We start from the raw sequence: 27,716 nt of genomic DNA on the forward strand, positions 1-27,716 counted from the left end.
CCAGAGGGCCAGACACTTCGTGTGGGGCAGCTGATTTAGCACATGCTGGCTGGTGCCTTTCTTTCTGTTCTCAGGTAGCTTCACCTGTGTTTGTGTCTCTTCTGGATCCATTACTGGCTTTACCAGGGCAAAACCTGTCCCTCACCTTTTAACTATTCTCCCTGAGTCCTGAGTCAGGGCTCTGCATGCTATAGAGCTTGGTAACGTGCTTGCTAGCCTCTACCTAACATATTAAGTGTCTTCCCCATGTTTTTCTTTTTGATGGTTTCTAAAGCCTGAGGAAAACTCCCTTGAAGGGCTAGGTCTCAGAGTTTCAGGATAGAATAAAGATAGAATTAGGAGAAATTTCCTGCATAGATCTATTCTGTTTTCAGGATGTTCCTAGCTGGCTTATAACAATGGCCCGCTTTCTGTTTAGCTCCAGAGAAAGAGACACATTGGGAATGACATTGTGGCCATCATCTTCCAAGAAGAAAACACACCATTCGTCCCTGATATGATTGCTTCCAACTTCTTACACGCCTACATCGTTGTGCAGGCCGAGAACTCAGGCACAGAGACCCCGTCCTACAAGGTGAGGAAAACGATTCGGTGGGGGAAGTGGTAGGCCCAGGCATCTCTCCACATATTCTGGATTTAGTAATGTCAGGGACCACTAGTGCTCGGTGGCTCCTCAGGTCATTCTCCGAGATGGTGCTCCTAGTGTTGGTGTGACCAATGTTCTGAAGGCCCAAGTTCTGGGATTTGGGAGCTGGACTCTTGTTGGAAGGTACCTTCTGAAGTCATCTCATCTTTCTGGCTGCCTCCAGGTTCAGCAGCATCTGATTCAAGGATTTAGAAACTCCTGGTGCCTCTGTTTGGAATCTGGTGATGCCATTGGCTGGACTTAGGCAGAGCCAGGGGAGAGCAATAAAAGAAGAGAAGGGGGTGGGTGGCGGGGGGACTGCTAGGACAGCGAGAGGAAGAAGGATGGTAACAAAGGGAAAAAATGTAAAAGAAATGTTGGTGGTGAGAACTGTGGAGGGCATGGGGCCCGGTAGGCCCTGGCCTGGAGTGCGTCCTGCTGGTTTAGCTGTTCTGGAAGAAATGATAGATCTTTATTTGAAGATTCCCACAGAGGTGGGGTTGCAAGCAGCTGAGTCCAAGCCTCCAGATCAGTAAGTGGTCTTCCAGAATGGCTCAGTGTCCTCCCTAATGCAGAAAAACCCCAGCAGCTCTCACCTGGCCCGTTCCTGATGGTGGTACCATCAGCCTTTTCTTTCTCTTCTCCGTAGGAAACAGTTCTGACCTCTTGCGCAACAGCTTCTCCCTATCTCAGTGGTGTTGGGGGGTGTGGGATCCAAGGGAGATAGACTGAGGCAGGGTCTTTGAGGTGGGTTAGTCTTTGAATCCCTTGTGGATATATGCAAAATGTTGATATGCAAACTTGTTTATGCGTAAAATGGTGAGTTTATGTGATACTTTGTGTTTTAGGGGGAGAGAAACCGAAGCTCAAATTCTCAGAGGGCCCCTCTGCTCCTCACAGTGTTAGGAACCACCAGTCTAACAAGGAAATGAGCCTGTCATTGCTAATGAGAAATTGGGAGACCTGAAAATGTCATAACTTGGGCCAGTGCTGGTTCTAAGGACTCCTGAAGTCCTAATGCTTCCTGAAGTATCAACTTTGCTTGAAGATTTAGGAAGAGAAAATGATGCATGTAATCATCATATCGGTAGAAATCCACACATTTTAAATGCCTAATTCACGTCAACTTTAAAATTAAATATGAGACTACAAACAAAACCCCGCACTCTGCTGTGAGACAAGCTGATTCTTTCATATTCGGACAGTCACATTCATGCTCCTCTGTCACTGAGCAATTTCAGCCAAGAAGTTGGAAGAGCCATGGCTTGGGCATTTCCTTGATGACCCACCTTCCTAGACCAAAATGGGCACTCACTTAAAACAGCTGCTTGAGTTGTCGATGGAAGCAAGTTTATTCATTCATTCAGTGCCTCCTGTATAACAGGCAATGTGCGAGGGGTGGGGTCTGTGGAGGTGACATAGGGAACCAGCCTCCGAGGAGGGAGAGAGGACCATTGAGTGGTTTAGCCGTTGGACCACTCAGACAGCCCACTGGCTGTTTTCACAGCTGGTCGAGGCTGAGAGCCACTGAGTGGGAGCTTTGAGGTAAAGCTGTGTGGTGGGAGGACCCTGGCAGGCAGTCTTGTGCGAACGTGCAGCTTGTCTGCTGGGCCTCTGAGGCAGAATGGGGCCTCCTGACGTGTAGTATTGGTTTTTCTATCCCAATAGGAAATGGACCTCAGCTAACTGGCTTCTCTACTCTCCCAAGAGCTTTGTAGAGTGAGAAATACAGAAGTCCCAAAAAAGCAGCACCTCACCTCAAGCTTTGATGCTAGAAGTCTTTACCAAGTCTTCCCAGCCCTAGCCCATGGTCCGGGGCAAAGCACTATTCTCAGAGAGGATGGCAATAGCAGAGAAGCAGGGCCCACAGGAAGAGCCAGACTGTCCCAAGGCTGTGGGACTGTGTGGCCCGCCTGCCAGGCAAACAGCCAGGCCAAAAAGGCAAGATCTGCGAGTAGGGGCCAGGGGTGCAGAGTGCAGGGAGGCTGGCCTTCCAAGGCACTTCCTTAAGCTCTGTCCTTTCATGTTCCCAGCAGCACCACAGGTGCTGAGAAGACAGAGGAGGACCTGATCCAGTTCCTCAGAGGATTCAGGGTGAAATGAGACCTTCACTGACCTCTACAGACTCCCAGAGGCTGTGGCAGAAGAGGCTGAGATATGCCCAGGAGCCCCCACTGGGGAGGAGAAACAGGAAAGAAGAAGAAAGGGGGGGACAGGGCAGGAATGTGCAGGAAAGGCCCCCAGACCAAGAGGCTCAGGAGCTGGGGGTTTTGGTCCTGGCCCTGCCTCTGACTGCTGTGTGGCCTTGGGCCAGTTTCTTCCTTCTCTGGACCACAGCTTCCACTTGTGTGAAATGAGGAAGTTGGACTTGACAGCCTCTGGGTTCTTCCAGCCCTGACGTACTGCAGGTGGGAAAGCGGAGCTAGGGCAGGGGTATTGAGGAAGGGGGAGCTATGTGTGTGAGGGAGAGATTAGGAAGTGATTTAGAGGAACTCTGAAATAGTTTAGGTGTCCTTTATCAGGCAGGTCAGCAGGGAAAGTAAAAAACCCAAAGCGCCAGGTAGTAGGTTACCCCTCTTCAGGCACTGGCTCCCTACCAGGCACTGTGCTGGGCCCTTAGAAGCATAGTCTTCTTGAGTCTTCCCTAGACCCTGGTCAGGCAGGGTCTCTCGTTAGCCCTATTTTACAGGGAGGAAATTGAGGCTCAGAGCTTAAGTTACTTAAGGCCCCAGGCCACAGAGCCCAGAAGGGATGGAGCCAGAATCTTTGTCCAGGTCCACCTGTGGTCGGCATCACTGAGCCGTCCCAGCAGGCGGGAACTTGGCTCTAAAATTCAGGTGTACATAAAATGTTACATCGGGTTATTTTTCAGACATGAATTTTGTCCCCTGCCAGATTGGAAGGGAACTCCAGCTGAACCATCACCCAGACCCCCTCCTCTTCCTGTCTGAGGCCACCCTGCCCCTGATTCCTGAAATTCTGCAGAGGTGTTGGGAACCCAGTGCGAAGCACACAGCAGAACCCCTCACCGCTGATCTGGTGCTTGAGCACCTGGCTCATTTCTCTAAGGCTTCTAGGCCATACTTGGCTGTGGCATCTCAGGTTTGGAGTGCTTGGAGGCTCCCCACCTCCCTGGCATATCCTTTTACTCTGTTGCCCCAAGCCCCAAGCCTGCTCCTGTGTTCAGGCCTCTTCCTCAGCCCTGCCCTGCCCCCTGCTGGGAGGCCTGCAGTGAACTTAGAAAACTGGGAGGTGGGGTTGTGTTCTGGCATCTTCTGCTGCTGGCCCGGCAACCCACTTGTCCTCGAGAGGAGGGAGCTGCGAAGAACTGGCACTGCGTTGGAAAGGGGTCAGGAGAGGGAACACTGTGGGAATAGAAGATACATGACTGTCACCAGGAAGGATCCTGTCCTCTGCTTTCCTGACATGGCCTCTGTGGTGGGCTCATCTAGTTGGGAGACTCAGTGGGTGGGAGGGCATGTCTGAAGCTCCTTACCTGGTTAGCACAGACCACTGTAGTGCAAGCTGGAGAAGGAGGGCCACTGGGCTGGCAAGAGGGCAGAGGCCTGAGCTCTGGCCTCCTCCCAGGTTCCTTCCTACCAGCCCTCCCCAGATTCCTGTGTGCAGTGGGTGGTGGTGGTGGGGCTGTTTGGCAGCTAGAACCAGCCAGAAATCTTGTCAGCTGAACACATACCATTTCCTAATTCTGGGCATGTAGACAGCCTTGAGCTTGGGGAGAGAAAGCCGCACTGACCAGCTCTCTCCCACTGTTTCCTCCCAGACCCTGGCAGGACCTTCCCTTGGCCTGGCTCCCGAGCTGCCCGCTTGCCCGGTCTGGCAGACTGTCTGCATCTGCCCTACTTCACAGGCCAGGGAGGCTGGCAGCAGGCCAGGGCCAGGCTTACGTCAGTGGCCGTCTAGGGAAGGGAGAGGGCACAGTCTCCAGAGAGGTCTGTGGTCTCGTGGGTTGAGAACAGGTGAAACCAGGGCACCTCCACACGGGGACAGCAGCCGGACTTGTGGGGTCTGTCCTGAGCCTGGGAGGCCCCCACACAGAGCACCTGGGTGCTCTCACTCTGTTAGCTTGTGCTTTCCCAGGCTGGCCAGCCGCATACACCCACCTGGAGCCTGGGTCGCCCTGTGCAAAGCAGCTTCATGTCCTCTCACCCACAGTTCTCAGCCTGGGCTCTGGTGCTCTGTTAGTTCAAGCCTCACCTGGACGGTCTGAGCCTATGCTTGGGGCCAGGGCTCCACCAACCACACAAAAGCTCTGAGGAGCATTTAACAGTTGCAGATTCCTGGGCTCCACCTCAGAGCTTATGATTCAGTAGGTTTGGGGTAGAGCCCATGCAGTCGGGATTTATTTTTGAAACCCTTGAAGTGATTCTGATGTGTGACCACATTTGGGAGTCAGTGTTGTGGGAAACAAACCCCAGGGCAGGGTCAGGAGGTCTGGATTCTCTGACCATCTCTGTGGCTAATCACCTGTGTGCTTGTGGGGAGATGGCTCTCAGTCTCTGGGCACGTGTTTCCTCACCAGTAAAACAGGGCTAACAATGCTCACTTGGCCTTTTTCTTTTTTTTTTTTTTAATATTTTTTAAAGATTTTATTTATTTATTCATAGAGACAGAGAGAGAGAATGAGAGGCAGAGACACAGGCAGAGGGAGAAGCAGGCTCCATGCAGAGAGCCTGACGTGGGACTTGATCCAGGGTCTCCAGGATCACGCCCCGGGCTGCAGGTGGCACTAAACCGCTGCGCCACCGGGGCTGCCCACTTGGCCTTTTTCATGGTCTGAATATCCAGTCACATGAGGCCCCCTGGGCACTTGCATAGCAGTAAGAAGTTGGGCCCTAGGTCCAGTCATCTTGCCACACTGATTTCTGGCCTCCAGGAATGCAGCAGAGACAGTAGATAGCTTTGTGCGCTGTAGCCCCACTTCCAGCAAGGTGGCCCTGCTGGTGGTAATGGCTCACGGGAGCCTCGTATTTGCATTCTGGGGAGGGGAAGAGATCTGCTGTGAGCGGTGGGCATCACTTGGGCCAGGGCTTGGGGTGCGTTATCCCCGGCTTGGACCCCTCCCCCTACCTTGGCCCACACCAAGACCCTGTTTCAGGTCTCAGTCACTGCACGGGAAGATGTACCCGCCTTTGGCCCACCTCTGCCCAGCCCTCCTGTTTTCCAGAAGGTAAGAAATTCTCCTTTCCATTTTTTTTTTTTTTCTCTCCTTTCCATTCTTACAGAAGACTCCAGGTTTCAGTGTCTGAGTGAAGTGGCTGGAGTGGGCGAGAGGCACCTTGGCAAGCTTGGGAGAATCTCCTTACCCGGGGTCTTCTCCACCTCCTCGTGTTGCCCGTCCAGCCCAGTACAGCACCCTCTGTCAGAGCGTTTGCCTCTGGGGTTGTCTTTCTGCTAGAAGAGAGTTTTGTACTTATGCCTCCATCTGAGGAGCCTCAGACAAGAATTCCCTCCTGTCACAGAAACCGTGTGTTGGGGGTTGACTTCCCAGCAACGGGACAGCTGGTTTCCACCAGGAGGCATCTTACCAGGTGGTCCTGGTCTGGGCTAGAAAGTGACCAAAAGTCAGAAGGGGACCTTGTAGGGGCCCTCCCCAGGCGCCCCGTTCTGCTTTCCTGTTACTGTGGCTGAAAGCCCATTTGGGGACAGCTGGGCTGGGAGCATCCCAGAGCTTCTCGTCTGTTCTAGGGCCCAGAGTTCAGGGAGTTCCTGCTTACCAAGCTCACCAACGCAGAGAACGCCTGCTGCAAGTCAGACAAGTTTGCGAAGCTGGAGGTGAGAGTTCTGTTTTTGGAAGTCTTCCTGCTACCTTCCCGGCTGCTTGTTATCCAGCCTCTCCTGGGGTCTGTTCCTGGGGGCTGCTTTAGGGGAGGAGCACTGTCTTTGCCCACCCCTCTGAGCTTTCTTCAGCCCTGTGTTGATAGAGGAACTCTTTCTTCTTGTGGAAACTCCAGCCAAACTTTAGGCCTGGCCGACCATTTGCCGGTCAGTTATTTATTTATTTATTTAGTTAGTTAGTTAGTCAGTCAGTCAGTCTTGTATGCTGGTCATTTATTGAGCACCTGCTGTGTGTGGAGACACAGTTTCTGTCTTCCAGAGGTTTTGGACTGCTGGGGAGAAGCCATTACTTAAGAGACAAACGTGGCACAGTGTGGGCACTTGGCCATGATGGAGGCCAGCATGGGGGCTATGACCACTTCTGCCCATGTAGAACAGGGGTGTGCTCAGAAAGGGCTTCTCTGAGGAGGTGGCCCTTGGGCTGCTGAATCTAGATATTTGATGAGCCTTTTGCCAGGAGGAAAGATTGGGGAGGGTTATTCCAGGCATGGAAAACAGCATAAGCATTGCCAGGCAGATCAGAGCATGACTTTTGAGGGAGCCCCAGAGGGTTTTGACATGGCCTGAGAGAAGGACTCATGTGGGGGGTGGGTGGAGACTCCGCTGGAGGTGTGGTTGGGGGCAGGTCAGGAAGGGCTTTGAACTCAAGAGGTGATGAGGTGCTAATTAAGTACTTAGAGTGTTGGTTTGCTTTGTATATTAGATTACTCTGGTGTTGATGAGAAGGACAGATCCCTATGGAGGAGGGCAGGAAAGGTGGCAGGCTGGAAGCTTTTACAAGAGTCTAGGGCAGATGATAACAGCTTGCTTGTAAGGGATGACTCTTCACTGTCGTGGGGGCCATTGGGAAAGGAAGTCTATTAGGATCTGCTGACCTGGAGGGGCCTGCAAGGGCTGCTGCAGGGCTAGTGCTGGAGTGTGTGAATGGTGCCCCCTGGACATTGTATGCATGGCCCTGGCCCACTGTCTGGATGGAGAAGAGGTGGGTGTAGGGCTGTGGAGCTTGAGGTGGAGATCTGAACTGGGAGTCAGGGTAGAGCCATGGGATGGCCCAAGGAGAAGGGGAGGGGAAGACAGCAGAGGCCACAGAGCTTTATTGCTAACCGCAGTATTTGTGAGCATGGAACCCAGTGAGGCCTCAGGTCCACACTGTCACAGGGATGCTATTGGTTAGGTGTTGGAAGCCCCCCGGGAGAGGGCACATCTCTGTCCTCTGTGCCAGCTCTGTAATCCCTACCCTCTTTTCTTTCAGGACCGGACGCGGGCCGCCCTGCTGGACAACCTCCATGATGAGCTTCACACCCACACGCAGGCTATGCTGGGACTGGGCCCCTGAAGAGGACAAGTTTGAGAATGGAGGCCATGGAGGATTCCTGGAGTCGTTTAAGGTATAGGCCCAGGAGTCGGCTGGCATGGCGCATGATGGGGGGAGGCAGGATGCAAGGCAAGAGCTACAAGGTGCATGTGGTCCTGCCCCCAGAGCCCAGGTGCCAGTATGGCAGGGTTGGCAGAGGATGGGGACCTCAGGAAGCATGAGTGGTCGGAGCAGCCAGCAGCATCTCTGGCATCCTCCACATCCTTCCTTGATTCAGATCATCTCCTCCTGGCCCAGGAGTCTGAGAAGCAGGGACGGGGAGAGGACTGGGAGCAGGAGGGGAGCCAGTATAGACCAACTGCTTCCTTCTGTGTCAGGATGAGGAGCTCAGGGCCGGAAAACAAGAGCGGGGACACAGCTTTTGGGGTCTTTAGCAGCCAGCATGTGATACTGCAGTGAGTTTTTCCAACTGACAGGGCATTGGAGGACCTGGCCCGGGCCAGTGGGCTAGTAACAGGCAAGTAACTCCCTGTAGACCTTGCAAAAGGAAAAACTTTCTAACCATAACAACTGCTAAAAGAAGTAGTGAGCTCTGTGTTCTTAGAAGTATTCAAGTAGAGTTTGGACAGCCACTGAGCCGGCTTGAGTTGCAAGAGGTTTATTCTCACGCACTTGCTGAGTGTTCTGTGGTCCACACAGTGCTGATGTCCAGCATCTAGCTTGATCTGTGCAGGTGCTGTTCTGTGCAGCTGTTCTGTGCTGTCAGCCGGGCGGCTCTTGTTATTCCCACTCACACACAAAGGGACAGGCCCAGGGAGGCCTCAGCACTGTTCAAAACCTTACACATACTTAGAGAAACAAACTTAGGTTTTCTGGTTCTTAGGTTAACATTCTGCCGGACTGCCCGCTGCAGAATGATTGGTAAACAGACTGTGTGGGGTCAGGGTTAGCCCTGTCCGTGCTGCACTCGCAGCTTGGTGCGATCCTGGGCACAGTAACGTTTCTGAGCTACGGTGTTTTCCTCAACAACACAGGGATGATAAATTGGACCTCTGGAGTTGCTGAAGGAGTTCACCAAAATAATACCTGATGCTTAGTAATGTGCACACTGCCTGGAATACAGTAAATGCTCAGTGAGAGCGGCAGCTGTTGGTGGTAGGTAGGGTGGAAGCCCCACACGCACTGTCCCATCTCAGGCCGCACCGCACCCTCTGTGCCCTGTGAAGGAGGCTGTTATGATGGGGATAATAATTCATTCTTGACTTTATGAATTATGGGTATCATTTTACATGTGAGGAAATTGAGGCTCAAAGAGACAAAGTAAATTGACTCCGAATCTGCTGGGCTGCGGAGCCTGTGTTCTATCCAATCCTGCCTCTGGTTCCTGCCTCAGTGAAGATTCCACCCGTGCTAGCCTGGCCTGGGCAAGCCTGGGGTCTGTCCCTGGCCACCGGGCTAGACCACAGCGGTCAGGGCCTGGCTCTGTTGGCCCCAGGCAGGGCAGCCACTGGGATTCCTCAAGGAGGCAGGGGAGGCGGGAGGAGCCGAGCCACTGGCCCAGGTGCTGGGAGACTCCAGGCGTCTGTTTCAGGTCCACAGGACAGCGACCGCCAGGGTGAAATGGGAGAAGGTGGGGAGGGAAGGGGCCGGAGGGAGAAGAAGGTCTGGGGGGACAGAGGGCACCAGGTCAGCTAGCCCCGGGAAGGGGACAAGCTGTGCGGCTCCCCCCTGTGCCATATGAAGCCTATCCCAGTGCTCCCGTATGCCGCGGGAAATGTTATCTAGCCACAGTGTCAGCTGTGGGGGACCAGCTCACATAACGTGAAAGTTTGCAGAGTTTAATGGAGTGTGTGTTGCTTCCACTTTTGCAAGTTTCTATATTTTGAAGTTCACCATTGGTTTTTTCCAAATTTCAGTAGTTTTTTGGAACCTGGGAAAGCCAGGAGGCTGTGGCTACTGCCTATAGTGCCCAGGGATAAAACAGCCCAGCAGCTTCATGCGGGCTGTGGGGCTTGCGGGTGGGTGGCCTGAGGCCTTTTGTCTGGCCCCCTGCCTCTGGAGGAAAAGCTCTCAATCTGCCTTTGACTCTGGTGGCTCTGACTGAAGGGGTTTCTAGAGAGGAGAGGCTTCAAGACTTCATTGCGACTCATCTTTGATCCAATAGTCCAGAGCCTTTTTCTTTTCAGCCCTTAATCCTTCTGTCTTTGTGGGCTGAAGACAGATCTGCTTGTGAGTTCTGTGACTCCTGTCCCTGAGGTAGCACTTCTGGGAGTGCGGGAGCGGCTGTCAGGGTGGTCACACAGTAAGCCTTGAGAGCTCTCATCGTCATGATGAGCTTCACCAAGTCGTCATGATGAGCTTCACCAAGTCGTCATGATGAGCTTCACCAAGTCGGGAGCATCAGCACTTTTACCTTGTCCCTCCCGCCATACCCTCTCGGGTCCCAGGCTGTGGAGGCGAAAGCTGGGGGCAGGCCAGGTGCAGCAGCATGGAGCCCGGTGGCCCCGGGGGTTTCTGATGTCTGGGCTGTGCCTGTGGCCAGGGCTATGGTCTGATCCAGCTCAGGAAACCACCTCTCATTTTGATGTTTCTTCATGCACCCCTAGGGTGGTGCTGTGGTGTCAGAATTACTAGTATTCCTCAGGGAGCTCCTCACCCAGATCTCTGTGGGATTCCTCTTGAAAGAAGAGGTGCATGAAATGATTCCAGAAAGAAATGTTGCATGTTTGATCCCCTTCTGGTCAAAGGTCTCATCTCACATGGAAACAGTTGAGAATTCCCAGGGCTAACCACAGTCTCCACCGCCCATCCCCTTGCCTCTTGGGACCGTCCTTTCCTCTCCCAGGAAGCAGACCCATCACTGCCCTAGAGTGAGCTGCTCAGAACCTCCCACCGCACAGGATAGTTCTCCCTTCTTACCTCGATTCCACGGGCTGTAATTTAAGCTTTCCTTCCGTGAGAAACAGAACAGTTGGTTTATGGATGTCCAGACCTGCTTCTCAAACCAAGTGCTCAGAGATAGTCTCAGAAATCTGCCAGTTCTACCAACACTTAAAAATTTTGCATTTTCACTTAGATGATAATCTAAAAATATACATATTTCCAATTATAGAGACTAAACTTTTGCAGTGAAACTCACAATGAAAAGCATTTCTGTGGAATAAGTAGGTATCTTGAAAATGCAGTCCCTACGCCTGCTGCTGTGGGGGTCTGTGGAGGTATTCTTGGTCTTGCAAGAATATCTTCCTTTATAAAAGAGCTATGCATTTTTCACCTTTGAAAAATATTGATCCCCAGACGATTGTTCTCAAATGCTGTTCTCAGCTGCTACCAGCTGTTGATGAAATTTGTATTGGTCTGTAATCAAATGAAAAGAAAAAGTAACACCATTTGATATAGCTCTGTGATATGTATGCAAAGCACACGGGAGCCACATTTTGAGAAACAGGGAGCTAGCCCAGCCCTCCGTGAAGCTCTTCATACAGAAGGGGGATTGGAGGACCAGGGGAAGAGGCCCAGTGGCAGAGTGGGGACCACAGCCCGCAGGGACAACTACAGGTGAATTTCTCCGGGAACTTTGAGGCGTGGTGACAGCTAATGCACCGATATACTGTGACCCCTAGTGGCAGGAGAGGAGCACCAGGCAAAGTACCTGCCAGTAGGGCCGCCTGGGTGGCTCATGGTTGGAGCCTGGTCTATGGAGATGTGGAGGGTATTTCCCTCTCCTGTCAACCTCCATCCTTTGTTTGCCCTGCTAAGGGGACAGAGGCCTGGTTCCAGTCCTCAGGGTACCTCAGGACACCTCCTGATGAGGAATGATCTCAGGAGGCAGGCAGTTAGCATCCCTCTCCCCAGGCAGCCCTCTCTCTACTGCCTGCCTGTGCAGATAGGCACGCCCCCCTTAGTATTCGTGCCTTGCTCTGTCTCCTTAAGTCTGTTGAACTGAAACAACTCACAGGGGCACGGGCGGGGGGGAGGTGGTTTCAGTCAGTTAAGCGTCTGCCTTGGGCTCAGGTTGTGATCCGGTGCTTCCTGCTCAGCTGGGAGTCTATTCTTCCTCTCCCTCGGTCCCTCCCCCCAGTTCATGGGTGAGCATGTACTCTCTCTCTCTCTCAAATAAATAAATAAAAATAAATTTTAAAAAATCAATTTTTTTTTAAATTTGGGGCACCTGGGTGGCTCAGTGGTTGAGTACCTGCCTTTGGCTCAGGGTGTGATCCCAGAGTCCTGGAATCAAGTCCTATTCAGGTTCCCCATAGGGAGCCTGCTTCTCCCTCTGCCTGTGTCTCTGCTTGAATGAATGAATAAAATCTTAAAAAAAAAACACACACACACACAAAATAATTCACAGAACCCATTTGGAAGCATAAGGGAGCACAAACTCATAAGGAAGCAAGGATTGTGGTTGGCCCAGGAGAGACCTGTCCCCTACATAATGCTAACTGATAGCTCAAATCTCTGCTGGAATGAAGTGATACCCCCTCTTTTTTCTTACCCCTCTCCCTCCAAAGGGGAGCCTGATCAGAGGTTAGCCATGAGCTGAGCTGAGGGCTGGGTGACCATCAGGGCCAAGGAAGGACACTGGAAGCAGAGGTGGTTAGCTGGGAGGAGCAGAGACTCAGGACAGTTGTGTCCTCAGACAGTACAAGGACAGCTGGGTGAAATACGGGAATAGACTGGCCTAAGACTGCAAGGCCTAGAGCTGGTAAGACTTCAGCTCAGTGCATGGGAGACCTCTCCAAAGGTCGGGCAGTTCACCCCTGAACAGGCAGTTTTGCAAGCAGTGAGCAGCCTGTCCCTGGGAAGATGCAAGCAGAGGGGACACTGTCCTTTCTCTGCCCTTCCCCCCTCCCCTGGACTCTTCTGCCCACTTTGAGGTTAGTGTTTTCAGTTCTTCATCAGATTAAAATGTAAAATCCTTTAGACCATATTGCTGGGTTATTTTGTCCAAGTCAAGCTTTAAGGTTTTGAGGCAACCATCGCGTCTCTCACCTGAGAGCAGGGGAGAAAGCTGGCCCGGAGTGAGCAGGTTTCCCACCAGGCATTCAGTGCGCGCGGCCTCCTGTTGTCCTCATGCAGGACCATCACCTACATTGCGCAGATGAGGAGGCTCTGTGTCAGAGAGGTTCATACGTTGCGTTGGGAAGACCAGGAATCAGACCTCTTCCTGTAAGTGTCAGGCAGCAGATGACCACCCTGCATATCCCTGGAATCCCCAACCAGCCCATTGTCTCCTCAGACTTTTCTTGCTGATTCAGACAGCGGCAAGGGCATTTGAGGACACAAGATCCTCCCTCACACCAACCTTGGAGCCTTTTGAGAAGAGGCTGGGGGCCTCTGCTTTCTAATCATCCTTTAATCTACCAACCAGTTCAATTATATGTTCAGTTGGGACCACTTTTTGGGATACTGGGGACCCTTTCATCTAGAGCGCAGGGGCCTGAGTTGGGGTCCACCTCCTACCCATGGTGTGACCTTGGGCAATCATTTGCCATTTGGGACCTTTTCTCTCAGTGCCTGTCCTGTCTGCATCTCAGGGTTGTTGGGAGTAAGTTCATATATATGAAGCTCATAGTAGATAGAGCCTATCATACCACACCTCATGTTTCTTGGAAAGAGACTATGAGGAATGCATCAGAACATGCACGATTAGCTGACACGTCATTGTTAATGACAGCAGTAGTGGCGGTGGCACCCACAAGGGCACCAGCACAATGTCATGATGTTGAGATTTATGGAGCACTTGACTCACTAGGGAACATTGCTGTTCATCCAGGGACACCTCAGTGCGGTGCCACACTCTCAGTTCAGTTCCTGCTCTCAGTTTTTGAAAGGGTGTATGACTTAATGTTGTCTCTGGGTGATGGAATGAATAGAATGTGCTGGCTGGAAACTGTTGCTAGGCGATGCCATTCTGTGGTTAGAGACGGAGAGAGATGATGTCCTTCAAGTGGTATCTTTGACTCACACAGGAGAGGCTCAATGACTTCAGGGACAGGAGGTTGGTGGGCTCTGTGCCTCCTTGCAAAAGTAGCAAGTCTCCAAGGCAGTCATCTTTGCAAATGACCCCCCTTCCTGAATTGGCTTCCTGCATCTATACGCTTGACCGGAGTCAGTTTTCTGAAGCTTGGTTTCTGAGAACCTTAGCCGGCTCCCACAGTAAGGAAAAGCCGCGAGCCCAGCTAACAAGGAGGCTCAGGGTGACTCATGGCTCAGGGTGGCTCTCAGCATCCAGATTCTCTCCCTTGTCCCCTCAGCAGTCCTGGCTGGTCACCTCTGTCCCGCAGGCTTGATCCCTCACAGCCCCAATGTGGCTCCTTACAGTTCAGGTACAGAATGTCACATCTTTTTTGGCAATCCTTGAGACCACCTTTCCTCCCAGCTCCCAGAAGACATCCTCTCCTGCCCCTGCCCCCCTGGCAGGGGAATAGGTTAGGTGACCTCCTTAAACTGATCATTGTCCTGTGGAGGAAGAGGGGAAATTGGACAAGACAGTGGTGCTGCCACCAAGGAATATGGTGGGGGTGGCATTTTATGTGAGCAACTCATGATATCTCCATTTGTGTATCTTTGCATGCATTAGGATTTATATCTGGATCCTCTGTTCTACCCCCTATTAGCTGTGTGCCCCTGGTCAGGTCACTTATCTTCTCTGAGCCTTAGCTGTGAAATGGGATGGAGGTATTCACACTGTGGGCTTATTGTGAGAATACATCTCAAGCTCTTGACAGAGAGCCTGGCACATCACAAGTCCTCAATAAATGTGGCTACTCTTCTTTTGGCATGCTTCCCGTGTGTCCCTCCCTGTGCTGGAACTGAGACAATGGCAGGAGAGGAGTCAGGGATGTGTCAGACCTGACCCCTATCTCTAAGAAGTATCCACGTCAGCTGGGGAAACCAGATGCGTTCCTAAAATTAGGACAATGCTAAAAGACCCAGGCCTGTGGGAGTACTCCCTCTGTGTTAACTAGCTGTCCTCACTATGGCCACTGTCCTTGGGTCTGGTTCCAGAACAGCAGAGACCTGCACAGTGGTCGGAGGGAGCAGTCGTCACCCCCCAGGCCCCTCTCTGCTTGGAGGCTCAGCAGTCTTGATTTTAGCTGTTCCTGTCCATGCACACTGTGACAAGCCCCCGATTGCCCTGGGTGTCCCCTCCTGGACACTTCACTGTTTGCTGGTGTGCCCTTTGCTCTCTGGTGGCCCCACATGGGCACAGGGCTCTGTGTGGCCTGCGTGTGCATGAGTGTGCACAAGCCGAGGGCAATGTCCACAGACCCTGCCAGGAGGATGGGGACATCCAGCGGACTGGGCTGCAGCTCTCAGGTCCCTGTCACTTCTCCCCTCAGAGGGCCATCCGTGTGCGCAGCCACTCCATGGAGACCATGGTGAGCAGCCAGAAGAAGCAGCACAGTGGAGGCATCCCTGGCAGCCTCAGCGGAGGCATCTCGCACAACAGCATGGAGGTCACCAAGACCACCTTCTCGGTGAGCGCCGCAGGCCCCGGGGGGTGCCCAGGTTCCCAGGGGGCCCCTCTAGGCCTGCCAAGGAGGGTAAATGCACCCAGGCGTGGGCCAGGGGACCAGAGCAGGACCCAGGGCCCTGCCTGTGAAATGGAGCCTCCATCCATCACAGGTACGGCTGGGGCTGGCCCAGAAGAGAAGCCCTCCCTGTCTCCTTCCTGTTTTCTGAGTTCCCTTGATGGCTGGGCTTCCTCCCTGCGGCTCACCCTGCAAAATGATTTCTGTGCCCAGGGGCTTGGGACCCCTGAGGTGAGGGGTATCCTTGCTTTGGTATTAATGATCACAGTAGCCACCCCCGGCTTGCTCTGCACCTGGGATGGAGCGAAGTAATTTCACAGTATCTCATCTGATTCCTGTAGCAGATGTGTTCTCCATTTCAAATTTGAGGAAAGGAGGTGCAGAGAGGTTTAGTAACCTGCCACAGGTCACTTAGCTCAGCTGAAGAGCTGGGATCTGGGTGCGTGTCTCCCTGACTGGGAGTCTTTGCCATGAATCACTGTGTATGCAGTTCCCAAGGAAAGAGCGTGGCATGTCTGTGGGTTTGGGCCTGGCCTGCTTGCACCAGGGATGGCCAGGTAAGGGAACCACATAATTGGTCCATTTAAAAAACAAAATGACTTTGGATTCCTATAATCTAGGATTTTTTTTTTTCTTTTTCAAATAGAATATACCCACATTGATACTAAGGATTAGTATTATAAGTGGTCTTACATAATTCATTGGACTTAACAAATATTTTCATAACTATTGTCTTGTTCTACACAGAAGGTCTGTGAAATGAGCAAGGCAGGACAGTTATCCCCATTCTGTAGATGAGACGGGGGCCCAGAGAGTTTGGGCTCCTTACTCAGGTTTCACAGCACACAAATGGCACAAATTGGAGCCTGCTTTAGAGGCAGTCTCTAAAGAATGACTGCAGTCTCCCTCAATCTCATGTTCATCCCCCTGTATGTGGCAGAAACAGAGCCACATTCTTGGCGGGTTGCCTCGGCCTGTGGATGCACGTGGTCTTGGCTCTGCTGCTCATTCTGTTTTGTTATTGAGAGACCCAGTGTGGACCCCAATTATTTGTGAGGAATGGATGGAGAGTCTGAACCCTGGGTTCTTGTCCTGCCAGTGATTCGCTGTATGACTGTAGCCCAATCCCCTCACCCTTTGGCTCCTCAGCTTCCTCATCAGAAAGGTGAGAGGTTGGACCAGGTCACCCTCAGGGCTGCCTTAGCTTTGTGGTTCTCAGGCTGTGATCCCCTGAACCATCCTGACTTTTTCAATATGCTGAGCTCTCTTTAGGGTGGCCCTGACCCCTTGTTCTTCTAAGAATTCTGGTGTTTGGTGACCATTACATGGGGCCACAAAGTTTGACTTAAGAACACAGGAAAACAGGCTGCAAATGGCTGAAATCTGGGGGTCTCAGCTCCTCCTTTTACATGGATCTAGCTTTCCCAGCTGCCTTGCTATTTTCTGGGATCTCTTCCAGACTAGTTGAGGGGTGCAGGAGCTATTTGTAGACCAGAAAGTGGGGGGGGGGGGGTGAAGAGAAGGAGACTGGGGTCTGGAATGGGCTGTGAGCACTCATTTTGTCATTGGCAGCCTCCAGTGGTGGTGGCGGCGGTGGCAAAGAACCAGTCACGGAGCCCCATCAAGCGGCGGTCGGGGCTCTTCCCCCGTCTGCACACAGGTTCTGAAGGCCAAGGCGACAGCCGGACTCGATGGTAACTATGCAGGGCGGGGTTTGTGGGTCCTTCCACCACTGCAGCCGCCAGATGCCCAACCTTGGGGAGTGCTTTGCACAGCCTCAGGAGATAGCTTCCTTCTAACCTTGATCCACACTTTAGGCACCCGCACATCCCAGCCCCTCACTCTGCTCTGTCCACTGAGGCAGATTTGATCAGTCTCTGTTCGGGACTTTCTAGAATTGTCCATGTCACATTTGGAAATGTTGGTTGGATTATTTTTTATCTCCTTTTCCAATGCTCACTCAAATATTTGCTCTTATGGAAGCCTTCCCTGATTCTGCCAGACAGTTCACTGAACTTTCCTTAGGGCTTCTAGAATGTTTTCTCTCTCTCTTTCTCTCTCTCTCTCTTAAGATTTTATTTATTTATTCATGAGAGACTCAGGGAGAGAGAGACAGAGACATAGGCAGAGGGAGAAGCAGGTTTCCTGAGGGGAGCCTGATACGAGACTCAAATCCTTTGACCCCGGGGATCACGTCCTGAATCAAAGGCAGGTGCTCAACCACTGAGCCACCCAGGTGTCCCCAGGTGGTGTTTAAGGCAGATCAACAAATACCACCACCCAAGGCAGTGTGGAAAATGCCTAGAGAACACCAGTATTTCAGGGCAAGGGGAGAAACAGAAGGAAGATGAGAGAGAAGAAAGCCAAGTGGGGAGGGATTCCAGAAGGGAAGGTCTACCGTGTCAGACGTGCAGTGAAGCCTTGCAGTATGGCCCATACCCCTGCATGGGTGGACAATTAGGAGGGCATTAGCAGCCTCATTAAAAGTGCACTTGATGGACTCACACTTCTGGGATGGTTGTCATCAAAAGACACAAAAAAACAAGTGTTGGCAAGAAAAATTCGAATCCTCAGGCATTGCTGGTGGGAGTGTAAATGAATGCACCTGCTTTGGAAAACAGCCTGGCAGTTCTTGAGAAAGTTAAACATGGAGTTACCATATGACCCAGCAGTTCCACTCCTGGTATATGCCCAAGAGAAGGAATACATATGTCGACATAAAAACTAGCACACAGATGTTCCTAGCAGCATTACTCATAATAGCCCAAAGTGGAAATGATCCAAATGTCCATCACTCCGTGAAGGGATAAATAAAATGTGGTATATCTGGAAAGTGGGGTATTTTTTTTTTTTTTTTGTAATGGAAAGGAGGAAAGTACTGATATATGCTACAACTTAGATGAACTTTGGAAAGACCGTGCTAAGTGAAAGAAGCCGGTCACAAAAGACCATGGCACGTTGTGTGACTCCATCTATGTGAACTGTCCAGACTGGACAAATCCAGACAGAAAGTCGACTCGTGATTGCCAGGTCCTGGGGGAGGGGAGCTCTGGGAATGGTTATGAGTGGGTCTGGAGTTTCTTTAAGAGGGTCTAAGATGTTCTAAAATTAGATAGTGCTCATGGTTGTGAACATACTAAATATACTAAAATAGACTGTGAATATACTAAAAACCATTGAATCATATACTTTAAGTGGAAGACTTGTATGTGGATTGTATCTCAGTAAAGCTGCTATAAAAGTTGCATTGAGGACAAGGCTATCTTGTCCCCAAGAGGGGACATAGGACAAATTGTGGGCATCAGTACATGGCCTTTGTTAAACCACAGGAGAAAGCCCTTGGGCCCTTGGCCAGGAAGAGCCTATTTACCAAGATGCCCTTCCCAACTGCCTCATCACATGGATCCAGGGAGCTCATACTGTGGTCTGTGTGAAGGGTGTCCCTGGAGTTATGCATGTTACCCTGCCAGCACCACCCAGGAGACCATACGCATTGGGTTATTTCCCTGCTGTGGGAGTGGATGTCATAGACCCCACTCCATTCCCTCTGTGGCCTGCTCTTGACTTAGAGCTCTGCCAGGCGGGATGGCCAGCGAAGGGGGGAAGTGGACTTGGGCTTGGGGGCATCAAGCCAGGGCTCTTGCTTGTTCACTCTTGACTCACCCAGGAATCTAGAGGAGCCCCTGATGGAGCAGAAAACCCTGTTGTGCGCTGTGGCATGAGTGAGGCTCAGGGGAATGGAGGTCCTGGTGGCTGTTCCCTGGCAGGAGTGCTGTGACCCCACAGGCCCTGTGGTACTGAGAGCTGGTTAGGCTTATCTCAGGCCTGAGGGTGGGATGGGGGCTGAGGGGCTGACTTCATGGCCTCACACCTCTTTATTCCTGTTCCCTTAGTGATAGCGCATCCAGCAACCCCAAGACCCCGGATGGTGTACACCCTTCTCAAGAGATAAAGTCTGAGGCCTCCTCCAATCCCAGCTCTCCAGAAATCTGTCCCAACAAGGAGAAGTAAGAAAATGAGGGTGGATGGAGGGCTGGCCTTAGCCACTTGGAGCCCTGGGGTACGCTCTCTGCCGAGAGCCAGCATTTGTGCTTTGAGAATTCTGTGGAGGTAGGGGCATGGGGAGTCGCTGGTGGGCAAGCTCAGCCTCTGCCAGGTGTGCCCTACATGGGGAGGAGGTCCAGGGTGTGACCAGGCCTGCCCCTCTCCTGTTCCCATAGGCCCTTCATCAAGTTGAAGGAGAATGGCCGAGCCAACATCTCCCGCTCCTCCTCTAGCACCAGCAGCTTCAGCAGCACAGCGGGGGAGGGCGAGGCCATGGAAGAATGTGACAGTGGGGTAGGTGTGGCTCCATCCGACCCTGGGGACCTGGGAGTGGGGAGGGCGACCTGGGCCCAGCCAGACAACCGCTGGATGCAGTAACTAGCTGCTGTGGGAAGAGCCCCATCCTGGCCCTTTGGCCCTATGGGGGAAAGGGGACGTATGGGAACAAAAGGTGGGCCAGCCATTTGTCTCCTCTCCCTGGGAGGGACATGGGAATGGCAGCAGGGGGCTGGAGACCAGACTGAGTGGGGTCTCTGCCGTAGCCTTCCTGGCCAGAGAGGAGAGGGTCAGGGGCACTTCTGGGGGCAGGATTGGAGGCGGCAGAAAGAGCAGGTCCAGGTGGGAAGTGGGGGCCGGTGACTACCCTGAGCTTGCAGGAGGCCTGGGTCAGGCCTGCCATGGCACAGGCGACCCTGTGGGACCGCTGAGGATGGAGCCAGCCTCACTCACCCGGCCTCTCTCCCCAGAGTAGCCAGCCGTCCACGACCTCGCCCTTCAAGCAGGAGGTGTTTGTGTACAGCCCGTCCCCGAGCAGCGAGAGCCCTGGCCTGGGGGCAGCTGCCACCCCCATCATCATGAGCCGGAGTCCTACAGGTCAGTGGGGTGTGGTGTGTGCCCTGTGGGTGGAGAGGGGTGCGGGGGCTGTATCCTGACCACTGCTCATGCCTCTGAGCCCCGTGTGCGCCCTGTGGCTGGACGGGGGCACGGGTGGAGAGGGGTGCGGGGGCTGTATCCTGACCACTGCTCATGCCTCTGAGCCCCGTGTGCGCCCTGTGGCTGGACGGGGGCACGGGGGCTGTATCCTGATCTCTGCTCATGGCCCATGAGCCCCCCCCCCCCCCCCCCCCCCCCAGAAATCACATAGCTTGCACTCCAGCCCTTGAGCCCTACTAGCTCTCTTCATCTGTTCACCGGCATTAAGATGCCTGTGTTCTTATGGTCTCCTTACTCCTGGGGACACCAAGGCTCTGGAAGTTCAGTGGTCTGTCTGGTAGAGGAGTTGGGATTTGAAAGCAGAGGCTCATTTGCTGCACCCCATCCTTGATGCTGGGTCCTCTGCTGCAGGGATGGCTGTGACAGTGCAAGGGTACAAAGTGGACGCATGTTGCAGGGGGAGGGAACCACACTGGTTTCTTGGGCTACAGTTTGTGGAGGGGCCAGGTGTGAGAGGGCCCTGGGCTGGGGCTGCCGTGGAGACTCCTGCAAGCTGGGTGCTACCCTGCTGGTGAGAGGAGCCATTGAAAGGTCTTAGGGAGAGAAGTGCTATCTGTACTAGAGAAAGACTGTTCTGGTTGCCGTGGCTGACCGGGTGCACGGGATTGGTGGGGAGTAGACACAGGGAGGGTGCCTGGAGCAATAGAGAAGGATGTGGATTCAAGAGATGTCACGGAAGTAAAATCTTCATGGCTCAATAGTGAAGGCTCAGGAGGGCAGAGTCTGGGCCTTTGGGGGTTCTGTGCCCACTGCAGTCAGGTGGAGCAGGTGGCGGCAGCTCTGGGGAGAGGTGAAGGCTTGGGGCATGAGGTGAGCACCATCTGAGTGGCTGCACACACCAGGCGCTGGCAGGGCACCACTGGCACCCAGAAATCAGAGCCTTGCGGTCCGGCCCCCAAGGAGTGCAGCCCAGTGTGGAACCAAGTGCAGGATTGTGGGGCTTGGGTTCATATCCTTGATCTGCCGCTGACTGGTGATGCGACATTGGGCAGAGCCTTTCTGTACCTCGATTTCCCTGAGCAAAGACTGGAGGGAGGGGAATAGTTCCTACCTCACGTGGTTGGTTGTGTGAAGGTTAGATGAACTTAGAGTTGTAAGAGACTTAGAACTGTTAACCTAAATGTTAAATAACAGGAATAGAACAATAGTGCAGTTAATGGTGCTCCATCAGGGGGCTCCAATAGGCTGAGGCTGAGAAACTGTAGTCGCGTGATAGAAACCCAGAGGGAGCAGTTCCCATGCTTCCTTTCATCAGCGCCCCATGCTGGGCTGCTGCAGCGAGGGCTCTAATCCTGGCTGTGGCATGGACAGGGCCTCCTCCCAGAGCCTCAGTCTCCTCAGCTGTGAAGTAGGGTAGGAATGGAAATTCCCTGATATTTAAAAAATAAGGTTTAATTCAGTATTGAAGGAATGAATGAAAGAATCTGTAACCAAGCCTGGCCTCTACTTGGTATTAAATACCAAAGTAAATAAGGTTTAAAAAATACAGATTTTTTAAAAGATTTTATTTATTCATGAGAGACACGGTGGGGGGGAGGGGGGTGCAGAAACATAGGCAGAGGGAGAAGCAGGCTCCCTGCAGGAAGCCTGATGCAGGACTCCATCCGGGACTCCGGGATCATGCCCTGAGCCAAAGGCAGATGCTCAACCGCTGAGCCACCCAGGCGTCCCAGTAAATAAGATTTTGAGTAGCAGGAGGTCTAGAGAGCATCTGCCACTTGCTGAAGATCACCCAGGGCATAAGGGGACCTTTAACGTGCCTGGTGACTCCCTTTGGTGCTTCTGGCACCACACCGTGTGCTTCTCTCTACCTGCTTTCCCTGCACACACGGCTTAGCCCTGGGGCCACCTCCTCTTCCCAGCCTCCTCTTCCTAGCCTCCTGTCTCATGGGAACTTCCCAGTTCCAACTACAATGCATTTTCAAATTTCATCGCCATATATATTTCTCCTTTTCTTTTTAAAGATTTTATTTATTTGGTAGATAGAGTGAGCAGGAGGGGCAGAAGCAGACTCTCCACTGAGCAGGGAGCCTAATGTAGGGCTTGATCCCAGGACCCTGAGATCATGACCTGTGCGGAAGGCAGATGCCTAACCAATTGAGCCACACAGGTGCCCCAAATTTCATCTGTATTTTTAATGTTTCCTTCATTAGTTTAAGCCTAGACAACAAAACTATAGGTCAGGCCCTGAGTTTGTAGCATCCACTGATTTCTGAAGTGTACATGCTCTACCATAGCTGAGCTCAGGCCAGCAGTGTGCTGTGGAGCCTGGAAGAGGCATCAGGCTCCACGGACATAAGTAACCCAAAGAGAGTAGATCATAGCAAAATGCAGTGAAATAATTGGGGAGCAAGGACTTTTGAGTATTTACGATCTTTGCTGAATATGATTTATTGAATTGTAAACTTCTATAATTTAATTTTTTAAAAAGTTCCTGGGTTCACCAACCAGCTTACATTTCTAAAAATTTCTAAGTTTAGGAGTTAGCTCTGACAAATTGCTGCAGGTCAGCTGGAAATGCCTAGTGGAGGAGGGGCCCCTTCCTCTGCCCTCCTGTAGCACCCATACCCCAAATTCATAGCCCTGGTGACCTCTGCATGGACACTTCTCTTTTTCCTAGATGCCAAAAGCAGAAACTCCCCGAGGTCAAATCTGAAATTCCGCTTTGATAAGCTCAGCCATGCCAGCTCTAGTGCGGTAAGGATCTAGGGGCAGGAGGGTGGTGGGGGGAGCCTCTTGCATCCCACATTCCAGCCTTCTCCAAGAGCCAGGTGTCCTTCTTGGGGGCCAAAGGAAGGGGGTACTTCCCACATCCTGCTGGGGGAAGGACCACTCTGGTCAGATTTGGGGGTGATGCTATAATCCCCATATGGTACAGGCATCAGCCTAGGGGATGCCAGCCAGCCACCTGTGCCATACCTGCTGTGTTGGAGTCACAGCTTTGGACATGTGCAGGTGTGCGCTGGGAACTCTTGGCTCCTGGGGCCTCGGGTCCCTTCCTTAGCTCACCAAGGAGTTGAGAGCTGAGTACACAGAGGCTGCAGCCAGTGGAGATTATGTTGTTCAGTTAGTTAACACTCTTCTATGGGTTTTTCTTGAAACAGGGTCACTAATGTGAAAGAGGAGTCCTTCGCTTGTCAAAGGTGGGTCAAGGGTTTGTCCTGTTGTGACCATGAGGGAAGGTGTGTCTGCTTAAGATCAGGGTGCTAGTGGCCTGATAACCTGGGAATGGCCAGTTGGGGAGGGCCACTCACCTCTTCCCTGAAGCCTCTGTGATGGGGCTTGGGTCTGGACAGAAGAAGACTGCTGACAGCCTGGGGCGCGGATGGGAAGGGTTGCCCAATAGGATTGGGCCAGGCTTACTGAGTTGGTCTCCATGCCCTAGGAGGAGCCTGGTTCAGCAGGCAGAGGGGCAGGAGCCCAGAGCCACACCCCCCACCCCACACAGAGGGTTCCTCAGTCTGTCCCCTTGCCAACCTGTCCTTGGTAGTCTTTCCCTCCTTGTGTGTTTGGCCAGGGCTCTGGGCTGAAATGTGTCCTCCCTGCACGTTCAGAGATGCCCCAGCCCCCTGGACACTGTGTGGGATGACCCGAGGGAGGACTTCTGGTCCTGGCCTCAGGTGAGGGAGTGTCCAGTTTTCATCAGAGTGGGGCATGGGTCCAGTTAGCCACCCCTGGGGCTGGACCTCCTGCTGTGGAGCCCTGTGGCACTGGGGGAACCACACAGGGCCAGAGTTCTGTCTACTTCATATAAACCTGATGTGTGAAAAAGCAGAAGAGACTGTGGGAATTCTGACGCTCACCTTCACCCCCATTGTGCACTTCAGATGCCTCTGCTCACCAAGTCAGTGTTTATGGCCAGCCTCTTATGCTGCCTCATGTCTGGCACGCTTGTACTTGGTGTCTCCTGTCCCAAGCACCTTCAGGAGGTATAGCCGCGGCCACCTGTTCTCCTTCCCTCCTCACCCAGCGTGTGCTCATCATCTCCCTCCTTCTCTCCTCCAGGGAAGTTCCGGTTCTGTCTGGGAGAAGGCTCCTATTCCAGCAGTTTGGGGGTGCCATCCACTACTCTGACCATCACAGGCCTGCTGCCCCGGCCACCTGCCCACCACTGTCCCAGTGTCCCAGTTTGGCCACACTCCTGCCTGTCCCCTTGCCAAGACACTCTGCGAGCACTTCTTCTCTGGCCAAGGCCTCGTTACACCGGCCTGCCCCTGCTCTGACCACCCTATGTTATGTGTGTCTGGGTCATTTGTCATCTCATTCTGTGTGCAAAGGAGAGTTGGGCAAGGGGAGGATCCAGGTCGTGGGGATTTGGTCAGGGCCTAGAGAGGCAGAGAAATTGGTGAGGTGGGGAGTGGAGGCCGTCGGCAGGATGCCACACCCGGGGAGGGGCAGCCCTCTGTCCTGGATGAGGCAGGTCCAGCAAATACAGTAGGTGGGGGCCGAGGGACCACTTTTCCAGGAACCAAGATTTGTAGCTGTCCTCCAAGATGTCATGGTAGAGATCAGGGTGTCGCCTCCACATTGTGCTTCTATTCTAGGAGCTTCCCTCTTGCCCATCCGCCCACCTCAGGCCCTGCTGCCTGTGTGTTGTGTGTGCCGCAGCTGACCAAGACAGCTGCGGTGTGTGGACGTGGCCCCGCACTCTTCCTCCATGGCAGCCTGGTGGTGTTGCTGTGGGAGGAGCCCTGGGCCCGGCTCTCCCCTCGGAGGGATGTTTGCCCCAAGAAGGGGTAGGCAGCCTCCAGCAAGAAGGAATCCAGAAAGAGCAAGCTGGTGAGCTGTGCTCTGGGGCCTTGGCTGAGGAAGACCTTTGGGCGGCGGGCTGGGGTGGGATGCAAGTCCCCACTGACATGAAGGCTCGTGGAAGAGTTACTTCAAAAAAAAAAAAAAAAAAAAAAAAAAAGAGTTACTTCAGCCTACCACTGAAGTCAGAGCTGGGGGGGCGGGGGGGGATGACCCGTCTGCCTGGGTCGATGTGTGGATGCTAAATGTAGGCATGAGGAAGGAGCAACGTCCCTCTGTGGCTTCTGCTCCTGGCATCTGTGGAGGGCCCAGTGCTTCCTTGGGGGCTCTTTCCAGCTGCTATGCCCTTTGGCCTTGTTGGCACTTGGTCCCCTAGTCCCCTTCGACTGTGAGTCTGTAGGCAGTGGTCAGTTGGTGGGATTTTTACAACCTGGGCCCTAGCTGGATGCTGCCTGCCCCCTTGGCCAGAGCCAGCTCACTCTCCAGAGCAACCCCCCTTTGCCTGCTTGTCATCCATCCTTGTCTGCAGTGCAGAAAGTTGTTTGTACGGACTAGCCCTGGTGGAGGTTATGGCGGGTGTCCCCCCCCACGTAAAACTGAGAGACTGCAGAGCAGAGTGTTGCAGCTTGGGGTGCACATGGGGCCTCTGTGACCCAGGATAGCCAGGGGGCCTCGGGCCGGGCTCCTGCCTCAGTGAGCAGATGGTAAGGATTTCTACCAAATGTTTTATTTGCACTGTCACCTGGGCCCATCCTGAAGTCAGAGTGGTCTCACGTCCATGTTATACTTGTTTTTGACTATTGTGATCATTTGCCCACCGCTTTTGCCGTCAGCACAAAACCTTGATCCTTCATCTCTCACTCATGTGGACCTCGTGGGACCCTACTGGCAGGCTGGGGGGACCTCTCCCCTCACACTATTTGAGAAATATGTTTACTAGAATACTAGTCTGGCAAAATTTCTTCCAGTGAGGTCAACAAAGGTCTGTTTAGCTTTTATTAAACACCGTAGCAGCACTCACTGCTGGAATGAGGTCTGCAGATTTTGGCAGCATTCTGTTGGCTGGGTTTCTGAAGGAACTTGAAAGGTCAAACTGCAGTAAAAAAAAACAAAACAAAACAAAACAAAAAAACAACACACAACTATTCCAGGTTCTGGCTTGCTGCTTGGGTAGCTAGTATTTACAGCTGCTTGGTGATTGTGCTATGTTGGGTTAGGGTCTGGGGTCCTCTGGAGTTTCCAGGTTGTCCCACCCTGTTCTTCTTGGGAACTCCAGTGCCCCGGCTATTCCTACTGCAGCACTCGCCTCCTGGGAGGGCTCTGCCCCTGCCTCTGAGCCAGTGGCCAGGGATGCTGGGTGTGCCCAGCTACGGGCATGTTCTCTACAAAACAGACCTGAGAAGTGGTCTCTGCCTTCTGTGTGCTACCAGGGGTACACTGGGCACGGTCTGAAATGTCCCTCCCCCCTGGGCCCTGTCTTTCTGTCTCTAGAAAGCCCAGCCCATCTATGGCTTCTAGAGTATACATGACCAAGTCCTAGGGCTGAGGGGGAGGAGGAGAACAGGGAGTGGGCAGTCTCCTCTCAGCCCTCTGGACCATGGAGCAGGCAGCTTGGAGCCCTGGAGGCTGCTTCCTCTACTTTCTCTTGCATCTGCTCTGTTCCAAAGTTTCCTTTTATTGCTGCGCCCAATCTTGGGGCTCAAAGATTTGCTCAAGTCTCCTTGGTCCCTGTGACCAGACTCATCCTGATGGTGCTCATGCTGGTATTTGAGACACTCTGCTTGTGACACTCTGGGAGGAGAAACTATACATGTCAGGCTCTGTAGGGCACTGTGTGCCTCTGCTCATTGGTGCTTAAGAGCAGATGAGATAGAAGATCTGAGCTAGAGTTTTTAGTGAACGGAAAATGATGAATGAATGAAAAGTGAGTGAAAAATATTCTGTGGTTCAGCCTTGTCGACATCATGTCAATGTCCAAGCTTTCTGGGACCCTTCGGACATCTAATCCATTCATATTCTCATCCAGCTGAGAAACCTCAGCCTCTGTGAGAGAAAAAAACTCGCGGGAGGTCTCACAGCCAACAAGTGGCAAAGCTGGGATTGGAACCCACAGCCCAGGGCCCTTCCTTTTACACCACTACACGGTTGGTTGAACGGGCGGCTGCATTTGCTGGGGCCCTGGGTTCCGGAGGAGCCAGGTTAGCTGGTGCCCGGGGAACCGGCTGGGAGCTGTGCGCAGCAAGGTAGGGCCTCAGTCTCTCTTCATCAGGAGGGGTATGGGTTCAGATTCCCAATGAGGGCCCTGGGGTTTTGGGTGCTGCTTGAGCAAAACAAATGAGGAGGGAAGGAGATTTCAGAGCCGCAGTTCCTCAGCTCTGATCTGCGATGGGGGTGGAGGCCAGGGCAGAGGAGTTAGCCAACCCGCAGTTTCTCCTTAAGTTCAGAAGAAAAGAGGTAACAGAAAACTGTCCTGTTCTCCCCGGTCCTTAAACAAATGTAGTTAGCAAAAAGTATAGGCTGCTGTGCCGAAGCGCGACGAGAGCCAGTGTCACTTTCTTACCCTGACTGGTCAAGGTGCCAATGCAAACACTACCTT

General features: G+C 52.9%; 1 protein-coding gene and 1 long non-coding RNA gene across 4 annotated transcripts in view; one reads left to right on the plus strand and one right to left on the minus strand.

The window, feature by feature from the left end:
• The window catches only part of RAP1GAP2 (RAP1 GTPase activating protein 2), a 213,227-nt gene extending 188,605 nt beyond the window's left edge, over positions 1 to 24,622 (plus strand). The window contains 13 exon segments of the mRNA XM_038548535.1: positions 419 to 574; positions 5,742 to 5,813; positions 6,332 to 6,418; positions 7,734 to 7,811; positions 7,813 to 7,869; positions 15,143 to 15,280; positions 16,907 to 17,028; positions 19,228 to 19,341; positions 19,555 to 19,672; positions 20,125 to 20,251; positions 22,992 to 23,068; positions 23,476 to 23,514; positions 24,377 to 24,622. Coding sequence (XP_038404463.1) covers positions 419 to 574; positions 5,742 to 5,813; positions 6,332 to 6,418; positions 7,734 to 7,811; positions 7,813 to 7,869; positions 15,143 to 15,280; positions 16,907 to 17,028; positions 19,228 to 19,341; positions 19,555 to 19,672; positions 20,125 to 20,251; positions 22,992 to 23,068; positions 23,476 to 23,484 — 1,155 coding nt within the window. The 3' untranslated portion in view covers positions 23,485 to 23,514; positions 24,377 to 24,622.
• LOC102151528 lies at positions 5,278 to 13,655 on the minus strand. Of its 3 annotated transcripts, none has more exons than XR_005364785.1 (5): positions 13,549 to 13,655; positions 12,789 to 12,963; positions 10,716 to 11,153; positions 5,950 to 6,190; positions 5,278 to 5,621 (listed from the first exon to the last, which is right to left on the minus strand). It is a non-coding gene; the product is annotated as an uncharacterized LOC102151528 (long non-coding RNA). The 3 variants fall into 3 exon arrangements; XR_005364783.1 differs by having other exon boundaries at positions 5,950 to 10,473; XR_005364784.1 differs by having other exon boundaries at positions 5,950 to 10,473; positions 13,396 to 13,624.
• Positions 24,623 to 27,716: the final 3,094 nt, after the last annotated feature.

The sequence above is a fragment of the Canis lupus genome, chromosome 9 (assembly GCF_011100685.1).
Source record: "Canis lupus familiaris isolate Mischka breed German Shepherd chromosome 9, alternate assembly UU_Cfam_GSD_1.0, whole genome shotgun sequence".
NCBI classification, from domain to species: Eukaryota; Metazoa; Chordata; class Mammalia; order Carnivora; family Canidae; genus Canis; species Canis lupus.